We start from the raw sequence: 13,933 nt of genomic DNA on the forward strand, positions 1-13,933 counted from the left end.
GTATTTAGACAACGTGCTGCTGTTGCTTTAGCTTTCAGGTATTAGACTTGTCTTTCTGCAGTGTTTGGGCGTTTTAACTTTGTATCCGTTATCTTGCTACAGTAGCCTAAGTATGTTGGATCATTTTGTAATTTTTTTTTGGCAATACATTTTGTTTTTAATTTACAACCCTTTTTCCGTCATCACTTTTATTTTTCACTCTACTCCGTCCACTCTCCAACTGTATGCTCCCCAACTGTATGCTCCAAAACCCAACTAACTAGGTTGCTGGGTCCGTTATTCTAAACAAGAGTATTATTTGGTTTGAAATAAGTATTTGTTGAAAAAATAAATGACTCAATAAGACTGCAGGTGATTTTCAGACAGTTTATTTAATAGATCACTGAAACAGCTGTGTGTGTCTGTCGAACCTGACACAAACAGAAACTACTACTGGAACTTTACATCACTAACTGACAAACACACAGGCACAGACTTGACAACCCTTGGTCTTCTTCTCTCTGTGTCATACACACTCATACATAACATGTGTTCTAGAGATAGAAAGGTGAATGTGTTGCAAATGGCACTGCATTTTCTATATAGTGAGCTATATAGGGAATAGGGTGCCATTTGGGACGCACATTGCGTTTCTGACATAGGAGCGGCAGGCATGACTGGATGGGAACAAAAACATTCCCTGTTAGTCTTCTTACCAAATTACCCATATTCAAATGCCACTTGGTGTGTCTGTTAAGGAAAATGGAGGGCGCTTCAAATGATCAGAGCCATGAAATAAACACGGGGGGGAAAAAAGTATCCTATCCAACGTTAACCTGGTATTCAATTTGATTGCTAATTTTGTCAATGCGACAATTTATACGTCATTTCTGATTGAGCCGACATATGCAGTGTTTACCGTGAATGTGGTGTCCACGAACGGGGAACATTGCCTTAAAAATGTGCATTGCCGAAAAGCATGATCGGATTGAATCGCAGCATAGCCCTTTCCTGCAGTCAAATGAGTTAGTGGCCTCATGGGTGGAATGTTATTAATATTTTTTTATAATTTCATAATTAATAAACATTGATTTTTTTAACTCCGAAAATCCAATGTTTCTATGTCAAACGTTTAAAAATATATATATTTTCAGTCTTCTGTGATGTATATAAAGTGTAATAATGTGATGCAAACTCAAAATGTAATACATTTAAACTCTATATCTGACATGGTACCGATGTCTTCTTGTTTAAGCCCAGAACCATGTGTGTGAGGTGTATACTTTTGTTTCAAAGTAGATTTGTTTAAGACTACGAAGAAACACTCGGTGTGACCCTGATTTAGCCCACTGCAGTAAAAGGTTAAGGCTACAGGATGTAGTCCTTGGCTTTGTACATGGACTGTTGTTGAAAGTAAACAGTGTCCTCTGAAAATGATTCCAGTTTTAAAAACAGGCTTTACTGTAGCATGGAAAGAAACATCTTGGTACTGTACTTAATAGCACCCGCTGTTCCTATGGGCCCTGGTCAAAAGTATTGCACGAAATACGGAATAGGGGTCAATTTGGGAAACACGATAGATCTACCCAGGGACGCAGTCCAAAAATCCCCAAATCCCCATTCTAATGTTTCATAGCTTCATTGTGCACAGACACCTTTTAAACTATACTATTTGACATTGCTCTGTACCTTCATTTGCATGTTAAACCATATCCTCTACTGACTCCATCCAAGCAAAATCACATCATGCATCTTTTAACAATGGATCTATTGGCAGTACAACAGGGGTTTCAAACACATTGAGTCCATCGGTTCAAATCATTTTACTGGCTGTATGTATTAATACATGAAATAACACTGACCTAAAGCAGTGGTGGCTGGTGCCACTTTAAACCGGAGGACGGGCTCATTGTAATGGCTGTAATGGAATAAATTGAACGGCATCATACACATACCGTTCTAATAAATTCCTCTCCAGTGTATGAGCCGTCCTCCCCTCACCACCTACCACTGACCTAAAGAAACCCTTTAGGGCCAGACACCTGCTTCCCAAATGGCACCCTATTTTGTAAATAGTGCACTACTTTTGACCAGGGCCCATAGGACTCTGGTCAAAGGTAGTGCACTATAACATTATAGGGAATAGGGTGACATTTTGGGTTGCATCCCTATTAACTACTGTTATTGTTGTTTACTGTGGTATCTATCTACAGACAATGTAACTAGACTAGTCTGGTTTATTGGCACCATAAATTTACATCATTTAAAAAAATGTAATCTTCAGTATTTGTCTAAGATAACAATACACAGCATGGCATATATACTTTTAGATCATTCCCTGGTTTTCAAGAAATCCTGTTTGGAACCATTCACAGCCAGAGAGGAAAAGGTTATATAAATGAGACACTTCAGTTGTCCTGGGGATTGGTTGTTTAGCTCTTACCTAAGGATAATTGTGGCTATCAAACTGAGATTTCTCACTCACTGACTGCCTTTTTAAGGAGTCCTATATTGAGTTACGTTGGGGCCAATCACAGTGGCAGCCCAGCAGGTCTGTTCGATTTTTTACAGGGCAGTGGGGTTAGAGACAGCCTGTGACCAATGGCACCCTATTTTCTATATCGTGTACTATTGGGATGCATACAGAATGCTTGGGCAGAGGTACCGTCTTGGCCGTTGGTGGTTCCAGCACCAGATTGATAGCAGCCAGACCCAGTACAATTATCTGTAGGTAAGCGCTGCTCAGCCAATCCCCACAAAACCTGGAATCTCTCATTTCTACAACCTCCTCCTCTCTGGCTGTGATTGGTTCCAACCAGGATTCCTGGAAATTTTGGGGAATATTGGAAAAATGTACAGAATTCTGCAACCGTAACAAAGAGCCTAACAAACCCACTGTCTTGAGCACTGATCCTAGACCAGTCCGAACGAATCTTCACACTGTCCACCAAGGTTTCTAACTTGCTGCAATAAGAACTGATTCTAGACCAGGCTACTATTACAGACAGACTGAAGTAAACACAAATAGAAAGAAGGACAACGAGGAAAAATACAATCATTCTGTACATGTCTGTACATGGCTGCTATACAAAACAGTTCACACTGTTTGTTTGTGATTACACTCAATTGCTTTAATACAGTAGATACCGGATCATAATAATTTTGTCGACAACAACAAAGATAGTGTCCCACATTGCACCCTACTCTCTATATTGTGCACTGTTTGACCAGGTCACTATGGGCCCTGGTCAAAAGCAGTGCACTAGACAGGTAATAATGTGCCATTTGGGACACAAACATGAAGAAGAAGAAAATATTTATAACCCTTCATAAATCAATGCGATTAGCATTAAGACTTGGACCCTCAAGCCCGCCCAATCTTAACCCCACCCAGCACCTTACTGTGACCCCACAGCCCCACATGAAGATCAAAGACAGTATTAGCATGAAGGCAGATCAGTGTGAGAGAGAGAGAGAATGTGACTTGACTTGCCTATGACTTGAGACCTGGTTATCACGGTTATGCCCACGCCACGTGCTCTCTCTCTCTCGCACTGATCTCCCTTCATGGTAATACTGACCAGAGACCTCAATATTAAAATCAATGACCATCTGTTCTCAGTGAAGGGCATTGGGGATAGACAAATCATTGCAACACTACATCAATCATTATTACTTTAGGCTGGCTGGCTACTGAAGACATGTAGTATGTGCTTTCTATCAAATATAGGCTGGTTTATAAGTATATAATACAACACAGAGATCACATATTTCCCTGTTTTTGTTTTTAAAACATCATTGATCAAAATACCACCACATACATACAGTACTGCATTATATATTGGAGCAACAGTAAGTAAGCATTCTGTTTTTAGACCATTAGAGAGATTCTGACAAAATTTGAAACACAGCAAGCGCTTCCCCAAAATGTCACCCTATTCCTACATAGTGCACTATATAATAAATAGGGTGCCATTTGGGACACAACCACCACCAGTATTGATTGATCAGTCCCTCTAGGAACAACCCTTGGCTAGAGGTGGTTTAGTGGATTCCACATACAGTAATTACTGGATTCACTGTCTGTTTCGCCTCAGTACTGAGGACAGAAATAAAGAAAGCAGACCTGGGTTTCAAATACTTGGAAAATCAATTGAAATACCTATCTGTTTAAAATTGCCTGACTTAATAAACCAATAGAAAAGTCCCAAAACGTCATACCCCACCCATCTGGCATGCCAGGCAGACTTAACCAAACACTCAAAGTATTTGAAAAGATTCACATTTCTGTATTTGATCCCAGGTCTACCAAGAGGTCCAAACACTGTATATTGCAGCTCCAGCTGGAGACACTGTATGTGCTCAGTACTGACACCACCAGTCCCCAGGGGTCCCCAAATTAGGTCCCCGGGTCCATAGGTCCACAAGGATTCCTCAAATTTCCACGAGAATTCCACGAGGCTGAGGCCCTCCTTCTGATGGGGGGGGCAGTGTAATGGGGTTTGGGGAGTAGAGGGGTGCATCAAGTTGACGGAAAGGGGGTGTGTGTTTTGTGTCTTCAGAATATCTCCAAATCAATAATAGGAGAAAATGAGTTTCAGTCCCCAGTTTATTTGTAGCAACCCCCTCTCTCTCTGTCTCGGTCTGTTTGTTGTTTTCTTGACCATCTATGATAGGTATAAAATCCTTTATCCTCATCATAATCCAGGCTGAGGAGGGTGACGGAGCTACAGCAGGGGGTGGTGGGAGGGAACATGGTGATTGACATGATGTCTGGCCCCTCCCTTCAGCCACAGGAGATGACAGTAAAACGTTTGGAGATGCAGGACATGTTGTGGAGCACGATACCCAGGAGAAAGAGCAGGACACAGGCTACCAGGATCACTGTACACACCCCGGACCACGTGGAGCCCTTCCCCCCTCCACCACCTCCTCCCCCGGCTCCCCTCCTCTCTGCCTCCTCCAGGCCGTCGAGACTCATCCCCAGGGGCTGCAGCTCAGGCATGGCCACCACCGCCACATCCACCTTCTGCTGCCCGCTGCCACCTGGCAGGAACCGGCAGCCCAGTTCGCCAGGCAACAGCGCCCTCTCCTTAGCGGCGGGCAGGGGCAGCATGTAGCAGCCATTGCTAGGCAGGCGGATGAAGACGGGCGTGTGCTCGGAGGCGTGCGGGATGGCGATGACGGTAATGATGTCAGGGTCATCGGGGAGCTGGGAGACGGAGAGGCCGGCGGGGAGTTTGGTGACGCCACGGCACCAGGGGCAGCGGATCTCTTTCTGGCTGGACCGCATCTGGGTCAGGCACACAGAGCAGCATGTGTGTCTGCAGTCCAGCAGCTTGGGCCTCCTTCGCGGGCTGTAGTAGTTAAAACAGATCTGACACTCCAAGATGGAGTCCTGCGAGAGAGACCGAGTCTCCATTTTGTTATGGATTGTTATTATGGGTCCTTTATAGTAGCAATCACGAGCAATCACGAGAATAGGCTGGTTTCACAAGGCTAGGTGCTTATAGTTTCAGGAGAAGGGAGAGAACGTGCTCAATTATTATCCTCTTGCATAAACAAGTGAAACCGTGCTTGTAACCCTTTGATGTAACTGGCTGTTTTTGTGTACTGTAACACAAACCAGGATGACAAAGAAGAATGCCTCTTATTATTTGACTGTAGTAGCAGGAAGCTAAATGAAATCCAGATCATCCACAAGGCACTTGATTCCTCGTCAGAGCAAAGCTGTGCTGTTTGAGTTCATAGCCCCTGCTCGGTGTCCTTCCACCCACCTGACCGTCTCAGTGTTGGTGTGATGTCTCAGTGTCGGTGTGATGTCACAGGATGATTGAGGTCACACGGTGGTTCATCTGTGAAACAAGAGAGAAGACCGCAGTGTTAACGGGCTGAAGAGATTCACGGGGCAGAGAGTGTGTGTGTGTGTGTGTGTGTGTGTGTATAGAAGTGGGTTTCAGCACTGATTGTGGAGCAGAAATAGGAGCACGGGCATGGCATGGGCAGTGTAGCGGGCAGCCAGGCATGTAGGCTTTTGTGTGTCCCGAATGGCACCCCATTCCCTATACAGTGCACTTCTTTTGACCAGAGCCCTATGGGGATTAGGGTGTAGCCTGTGTCCCCCTCAATCCTCCTGGGGCTGGCTCATCAGCCTGGATCTTTCGCATTCATTTTCACACAGATAAATCAGTTAGCTGCCCTGCCCCTATCAACGCTCTGCCTCTCTGCCTGGCTTTAACATCAAAAGGAATCACACACACACACACACACACCACACACTTAGCTCTCATCAGACACACGACAGAGAAATAACTAACATTACAGAAACGTGTGAGGAAGCTCATACATGCCACATCATACAGAGCAAAGAGAAGGGAGGGAGGTCGTCATGCCACAACCACACGTGATGGAAAGTTACATTATCATCCGTGACATATTCACATCAGACACAATGGGGTAACTCAGGGCACTAAGGCCAGCAGAGGAGATCTGATAGTGGGTGGGATATAAGCATTTTTGATAATATTGCTAATTACTTTTTATCTTCAGCCACAGCCAGAAATTAATTTGGTCATCACACTACACAGAATACATCAAAATCAACATACGCATTAGTTAGCCACAGGCTCTGTGAAAGTTTGTTCTCCCACTCTTCTTCTTACATAATCATATCAGCCATGTTAGTTAGGGCAATTCCATGGGAACAGAATTACGCCCAGACTCAACATTTTTCACTTCAAATGTAAACCAAACAAACAACACTGATGTCTAAGCTTAACAAACCACACAGCTCTATGCACAAGGACTACTTTAACAAGATGTTACCGTAATTCTGTTGCCAAACGTTGCACACTTTTTCCAGATTTTTTTTGTTTATTTACTATTTACTCCTTTTTCTAAGTAGTCATTGTGCATAGAGTACGGTAGTAGGCACATGTCTTAGTAACTGACTGACAGAGGGACAGTGACATGGAACAACCGTGAAACCTTTTCATTTCAAGGTGACCATAGATACTATTAATGTCAACAGTATAGTCAAATTATACCTTGTCAATTAAACTCCTCAGCTCTAACAGCTGTTTGCTCACACGTTGTAATGGAATTACAGCCATAGAGAAGACATCCATGTGACATAGCGGTTATGTCCCAAATGGCTCCCTATTATCTATGGGTCTTGGCCAAAAGTACTGCACTACTTAGGGAACAGGGTGCCATGTCACTGTCCCTCCACCTTTTGGGACTGAAACATCTATTTCTTGTGTTAGGTTTCTAAATCCACTGTAAATGCAACACATTTGCAGCGGTTAGCGTCTCCACCACACACATCCGAACCTCACCCACTTCCTCCCTTCCCCTCTTTTCCTCTCCCTCTATCCCTACCCAGGCAAAATGTATCTTTCTGTTTTGGTTCTGATGTGATACCCCCTTCACTCCCCACTCTCCGCTTGACCTAGTTTCTCTAAACCCTTCTGCATTCTCTACCACCATTTCAAAGTAAAGTAAAATGCAGAAAATGCAGTAATTTTAGTTACGGGGATGAGAGAGAGAGAGGGGGGAAGATACAGAGGGAGAGAGAAAGAGAAAGTAAGGGAGTCAGATGAAGAGAGAAAAAGAGAGCGAGAGAGAGACCTGCCTGATGGGTAAGACAACCAGGGGTATTAGTAAAAACCCTTCATAAGACAAGGATTAGCTTTGATCTGACAAAAATGCTTTGTGGCTCAATATTCCCATACACTCATTATTTCATGCTCCTCTCCTTCATAATTTATTCTCTTCCCCTCCATCCTCTGTTATTTACTCTCTCTAAATACATTTCACGACTGTTAGTCTGTCTACCTTTCTTTAGGTTACTCCTCTCTCTCTCTCTCTCGCTCTTTCACATTATAGTTTTGTGACCCATTTTCACATTTCACCTAGTGTGGGAGAGAAAACACACCTCACTGTCACTAAGCATAACTATGGGAGGTACGGCAAATCTAATTTCTGAACATCCTCTGTAAAACACTTAAAAGCAACTGTGAATGAATTCAAAAAAGTCTTAATACAAGGTTTGGTCCGTCATATCATATGACTGTAGGAAGGGAATATGATTAAGTAATGATGGTGAGTTCCCTACTGGAACCCCTATCCCTGTCCAGAGCCCCTTTGGCCCCCTGGGACCATCCAAAAGGACAGACACACTCCCTTCGCTGAGCATAACTGGAACACACACACACACACACACAAACACTCTGTCCCTCCAGTCTCCCCTGCCTCGCTCCACAGCACACACAATCAGCCGAAGGAAAAAGCTCACTCCTCCTTAAAGACAGCGGCTAAAAATAACCAAGGAAAGGACACACACACACTCCCAAAAATGATAAACTGGTTGGAGCAAGTCAGAGAGGGGGGTAACAAGTAGCAGGGGATTTGGAAGACAAAGGAGGAGAGGAGAGAAAGGGCACAGAAACACAGGTTAACACCTGCCATTGTAAATAAGTATTTGTTCTAAACTAACTTCCCTAGTTAAATAATTAAAATCCCAAATGGCACCCTATTTCCTTATATGCTCCAGTCAAAAGTAGTGCACTAAATAGGAAATAGGGTGTCATTTGGGATGAGTCATAGACATTAGACATGCATCAAAACTAAATAGTTCACTTTTCTGAAAGAAAGGCTGGCCATCCAACAAAATAAAATACACTTTCACAAAAGTCATTACTATGTACATGTATGCATGAAAAGGCATTGATATTACACCACTTACACGGGTGGCCACTTACCAGTACTAAGACTAAAAACTCTGGCACAGTCAGAAACAGTTACTCTGTAAATTGAAACTAGGGGTTAATTGACATTACATGGCATGAGGCTAGGTCTAGGACAAACCCTTGACTAATTTGCCAAGTACTTTTACGCTCCACACTCACTCCTAGTTAATCCTCCACTCAACAATTAATCTCAATAAGACAAAAAATTATTATACATCGCAAGTGAAGCACACAAGCGAACAGAGAAGACCACATTTGCCCTTGAGAAAGGTGTATCTCAATGATGAAAAGTGTGTGTGTGTGTGTGTGTGTGTGTGTGTGTGTGTGTGTGTGTGTGTGTCAAGAGGCCTGTGCAGCAGACTGCTGCAGGACACATTATGGCAATTTCCATCTTAAGGACCTAGTCCCCATCAGCAAACGCACACACACACACACACACACGCCCACAGTCCCCATCCACAGACGTGCCTGCCAGGCAGCAGTACTATAAACTCTGGCCCACACACCCACATGAGCGTGACCAACAAACACACAATCCACTACCTCTCGGATACATCAGTAACACAGCTGAGGGGGAGGTGTGTGAGTATGTGTGTCCATGTGTGTGTATGACCTGGAGAGGGAGGCGATCATACATCTCTTGAGGAGCTTGCATCTCATTCTCCAAAGCCAATATTTGACCACGTCCTTGGCTACCTTTCCTTTCTTATCAACAAACCCTAGTGGAAAACTGGAGAGAATAGATACAACACTAGGACCAGACTTACTGATTGAATTTCCCTGATCCAGAAACACAGACACCTCACATTGTTCTGTCTTAATCAATGTCTATCTAGCAGCTGGCTACATTATCAGAGATACAGGTAACTGCCAAAATAAAGGAAACACAAACATAAAGTGTTGTAGCCCTTTATACTTGTACTTGTATACAGGTTGAATATGGTCGATTTGGATAATGATAAGTGCATAAAATGGGACGCAGTTGCTGTACAGTAACATGCTATACATGACCTCAGGCTCTGTCTGTATGGGTTTTGACAAATACAATTTAATTTGATTTGGGATATACACTGATTGCACACAACTTTAGGAACACCTTGCTAATATTGAGTTGCACCCCCTTCTGCCCTCAGAACAGCCTACATGTGTCAGGGCATGTGCTGTTAAAAGCATTCCACAGGAAGGCTGGCCCATGTTGACTCCGATGCTTCCCACAGTTGTGTCAAGTGGGCTGGATGTTCCTTGGGTGGTGGACCATTCGTGATACACACGGGAAACTGTTGAGTGTGAAAAACCCAGCAGCATTGCAGTTAAACTGGCGCACCTGGCACCTACTATCATACCCTGTTGAAAGGCACATACATATTTTTACTTGCCCACTCACCCTCTGAATGGCACACATACACAATCCATGTCACAATTGTCTCAAGGCTTAAAAATCCTTCTTTAACCTGACGGATTTCATGGGGATTCCTTTGTTTTGCTAATTTGATTTCAGCGGGGGTGCGGACATCGGCTCTAAGGGTGTAACCTTTCTCTTCCCCTTCATCAGTCGTGGCTGAACGACGGCAACACTAACATACAACTGGCTGGTTGTATGATGTACCCTCAGGATAGAACAGTGGCGTCTGGTAAGACAAGGGGCAGCGGTCTCTGTATTTTTGTAAACAACAGCTGGTGCACGATATCTAAGGAAGTCTCGAACTACTGCTCGCCTGAGGTAGAGTATCTCATGATAAGCTGTAGACCACACTACCTACCGAGAGAGCTTTCATCTGTATTCTTTGTAGCTATTTAGAGACTGGCACTAAGACAGCATTGAATGAGCTGTATTCCGCCATAAGCAAACAAGAAAACGCTCACCCAGAGGAGGCACTCCTAGTAGCTGGTAACTTTAATGCAGGGAAACTTAAATCCATTTACCATATTTCTATCAGCAGGTTAAATGTACAAACAGAGGAAAAAGAACTCTGGACCACCTATATCCCACACACAGAGATGCATAGGCTGGTCACAAAGCTCTCCCTCGCCCTCCATTTGGCAAATCTGACCATAATTCTATCCTCCTGGTTTCTGCTTACAAGCAAAAAGCAAAGCAGCAAGCACCAGTGACTAGATCAATAAAAAAGTGGTCAGAGGAAGCAGATGCTAAGCTACAGGAGTGTTTTGCTAGCACAGACTGGAATATGTTTCGGGATTCCTCCGATGGCATTGAGGAGTACACCACATCAGTTATTGGCTTCATCAATAAGTGCATTGATGACGTTGTCCCCACGCCATGGATTACAGGCGGCATCCACACTGAGCTAAAGGCTAGAGCTGCCACTTTCAAGGAGCGGGACTTATAAGAAATCATGCTATGCCCTCTGATGAACCATCAAAGGGGCAAAGCGTCAATACAGGGCTAAGATCGAATCTTACTATACTGGCTCTGGCGCTCGTCGGATGTGGCAGGGCTTGCAAACCATTACAGACAACAAAGGGAAGCACAGCCGAGAGCAGCCCAGTGACATGAGCAAAACTACTTTATGCTCGCTTCAAGGCAAATAACACTGAAACATGCATGAGAGCACCAGCTGTTCCGGAAGACTGTGATCACGCTCTCTGCAGCCGATGTGGGTAAGACCTTTAAACAGGTCAACATTCAAAATGACGTAGGGAAAGACGGATTACCAGGACCTGTACTGCGAGCATGCGCTGACAAACTGGCAAGTGTCTTCACTGACATTTTCAACCTCTCCCTGTCCGAGTCTGTAATACTAACATGTTTTAAGCAGACCACCATAGTCCCTGTGCCCAAGAACAGTAAGGTAACCTGCCTAAATGACTACCGACCCGTAGCACTCACATCTGTAGCCATGAAGTGCCTGGGCTGGTCATGGCTCACATCAACACCATCATCCCAGAAACCCTAGAACCACTTCAATTTGCATGCCGCTCCAACAGACCCACAGATGATGCAATCTCCATTGCAAAAAAACACTGCCCTTTCCCATCTGGACAAAAGGAAAACCTATATGAGAATGCTATTCATTGACTACAGCTCAGCGTTCAACACCATAGTGCCCTAAAAGCTCATCAATAAGCTAAGGTCCCTAGGACTGAACACCTCCCGCTGCAACTGGATCCTGGACTTCCTGATGAGCCGACCCCAGGTGGTAAGGGTACACACCACATTCGCCACGCTGATCCTCAACACAGGGGCCCCTCAGGCGTGCGTGCTCAGTCCCCTCCTGTACTCCCTGTTCACTCATGACCTCACGGCCAGGCATGACTTCAACACCATCATTCAATTTGCCGATGACACAACAGTGGTAGGCCTGATCACCGACAATGACAAGACAGCCTATAGGGAGGAGAAAAGAGACCTGGCCGTGTGGTGCCAAGAGAACATCTTCTCCCTCAATGTGATTAAGGGAATGGCGATGATTGTGGTCTACAGGAAAAGGAGGACCGAGCACGCCCCCATTCTCATCGAAGGGCTGTAGTGGAGCAGGTTGAGAACTTCAAATTCCTTGGTATCCACATCACCAACAAACTAACATGGTCCAAGCACACCAAGACAGTCGTGAAGAGGGCATTCCCCCTCAGGAGACTGAAAATATTTGGCATGGGTCCTCAGATCGTCAAAAGGTTCTACAGCTGCACCATCGAGAGCATCCTGACTGGTTGCATCACTGCCTGGTATGGCAACTGCTCGGCCTCCGACCACAAGGCACTACAGAAGGTAGTGCAAACGGCCCAGTACACCACTGGGGCCAAGCTTCCTGCCATTCAGGACCTCTATACCAGGCGGTGTCAGAGGAAGGCCCTCAAAGACTCCAGCCACCCGTGTCATAGACGGTTCTCTCTGCTACCACACGGCAAGCGGTACCGGAGCGCCAAGTCTAGGTCCAAGATGTTTCTATACAGCTTCTACCCCCAAGCCATAAGACTCCTGAACATCTAATCAAATGGCTAACCAGACTATTTGGAGCGGAATCAGTAGAATGGTATCAAATACATCAAACACATGGTTGCTGGGTATTTGATGCCATTCCATTTTATCTATTCCTGCCCTCAGAAGCCCCTACTGATCTACACTGAATGAAGTGGATATAACATGTGACATCAATAAGAGATTATCGCTTTCACCTGGATTCACCTGGTCAGTCTGTCATGGAAAGACCGGGTGTTCCTACTGTTTTGTACACTCAATGTCGATACAGATATCATGACAGGAAGAAATACTGATGAAGTGACATCAATCAATTGAGAGAAGGGTCTTTCTGTGTTGTCTATGCATCCAAGAGCATAATACATGTTATCAACTGTGCTGTCCAAACAAATATCTTTATGTTCTGTTAAATCAGACCAATTCAAGGCCCTTATGTCTATTCATGTCTACTCAGAATTGTAGCCTGCTGACTGTTCAAAATGCTTTCAGTCATGACAGTGAGCTGGGTTGTGTGTTGTGCAGAGAGGTGAAACAAGGCAAGCTGGAGTCTAAATCTCCAAATAAAATAAATACTCATCTTTCTTCTCAAGGTCTCTCAGGTCAGGATTAAATCCGATCAGCGGTAGATCCGCGTTATAGCAGGTTTGACATTTAAAGGTAATTTCCAAGATAAGCAACATTCACTGTGAATGAGGTCTCCACGAACGTGGGAACATTTCCTGTGACAGGTGCATAGCTGACAAAGCATATCCGGATTGAATCCCAGCCTTAATGTTGTGAACTCTGTGAAATACATCCAGGTTTAGTATCCTTTCCTTGATGTCAGTCATGGCTTACAAGCAATCAAGATTGCAATTTTTTGTATATCTTTGAAACTGAAATAATAAATATCCTAGTAATATCTAACCAGATCCAACGGATGATACAACGTTTCTGTCTTCTACACGCAATGGCATCCACCTGTTCTATGATGAAATTACAGCGCAAAGCATCCTAATTATCAGCATTGCAATCCCTTTGTCTGATGATGAAAGGCGAGTTCAGACAGCACTGATGAGAAGTAGAGATAGTAGGACTACTATCTCTGTGATTAAAGGAACAGTTGAAAGGAGAGGATGGGTGACTCTATCTACTATCTGCCAGACATATTTACTGATTGTGGAGATGTGAAGGAAACCACAACTGAACCAGACAGCTTGGAAAAAGTTGATCCTATTAGAAATTAACTCACAGTTTTTGACTCAAATTTAGCTGACCATTAAGTATG

The 13,933-nt window shown here is 44.2% G+C and overlaps 1 protein-coding gene across 3 annotated transcripts in view; it reads right to left on the minus strand.

Annotated features, from left to right (window-relative positions):
- Nucleotides 1-352: 352 nt before the first annotated feature.
- Nucleotides 353-13,933, minus strand: part of LOC112215614 (E3 ubiquitin-protein ligase RNF152) — a 50,537-nt gene continuing 36,956 nt past the window's right edge. For all 3 annotated transcript variants that reach the window (XM_024374778.2, XM_024374780.2, XM_024374779.2), the window contains exon 2: nucleotides 353-5,834. In XM_024374778.2, the coding sequence (XP_024230546.1) occupies nucleotides 4,766-5,401 (636 nt within the window). In that variant the 5' untranslated portion in view covers nucleotides 5,402-5,834 and the 3' untranslated portion in view covers nucleotides 353-4,765. The remainder of the gene's footprint in view (nucleotides 5,835-13,933) is intronic.

The sequence above is a fragment of the Oncorhynchus tshawytscha genome, linkage group LG16 (assembly GCF_018296145.1).
Source record: "Oncorhynchus tshawytscha isolate Ot180627B linkage group LG16, Otsh_v2.0, whole genome shotgun sequence".
Classification (NCBI taxonomy): Eukaryota; Metazoa; Chordata; class Actinopteri; order Salmoniformes; family Salmonidae; genus Oncorhynchus; species Oncorhynchus tshawytscha.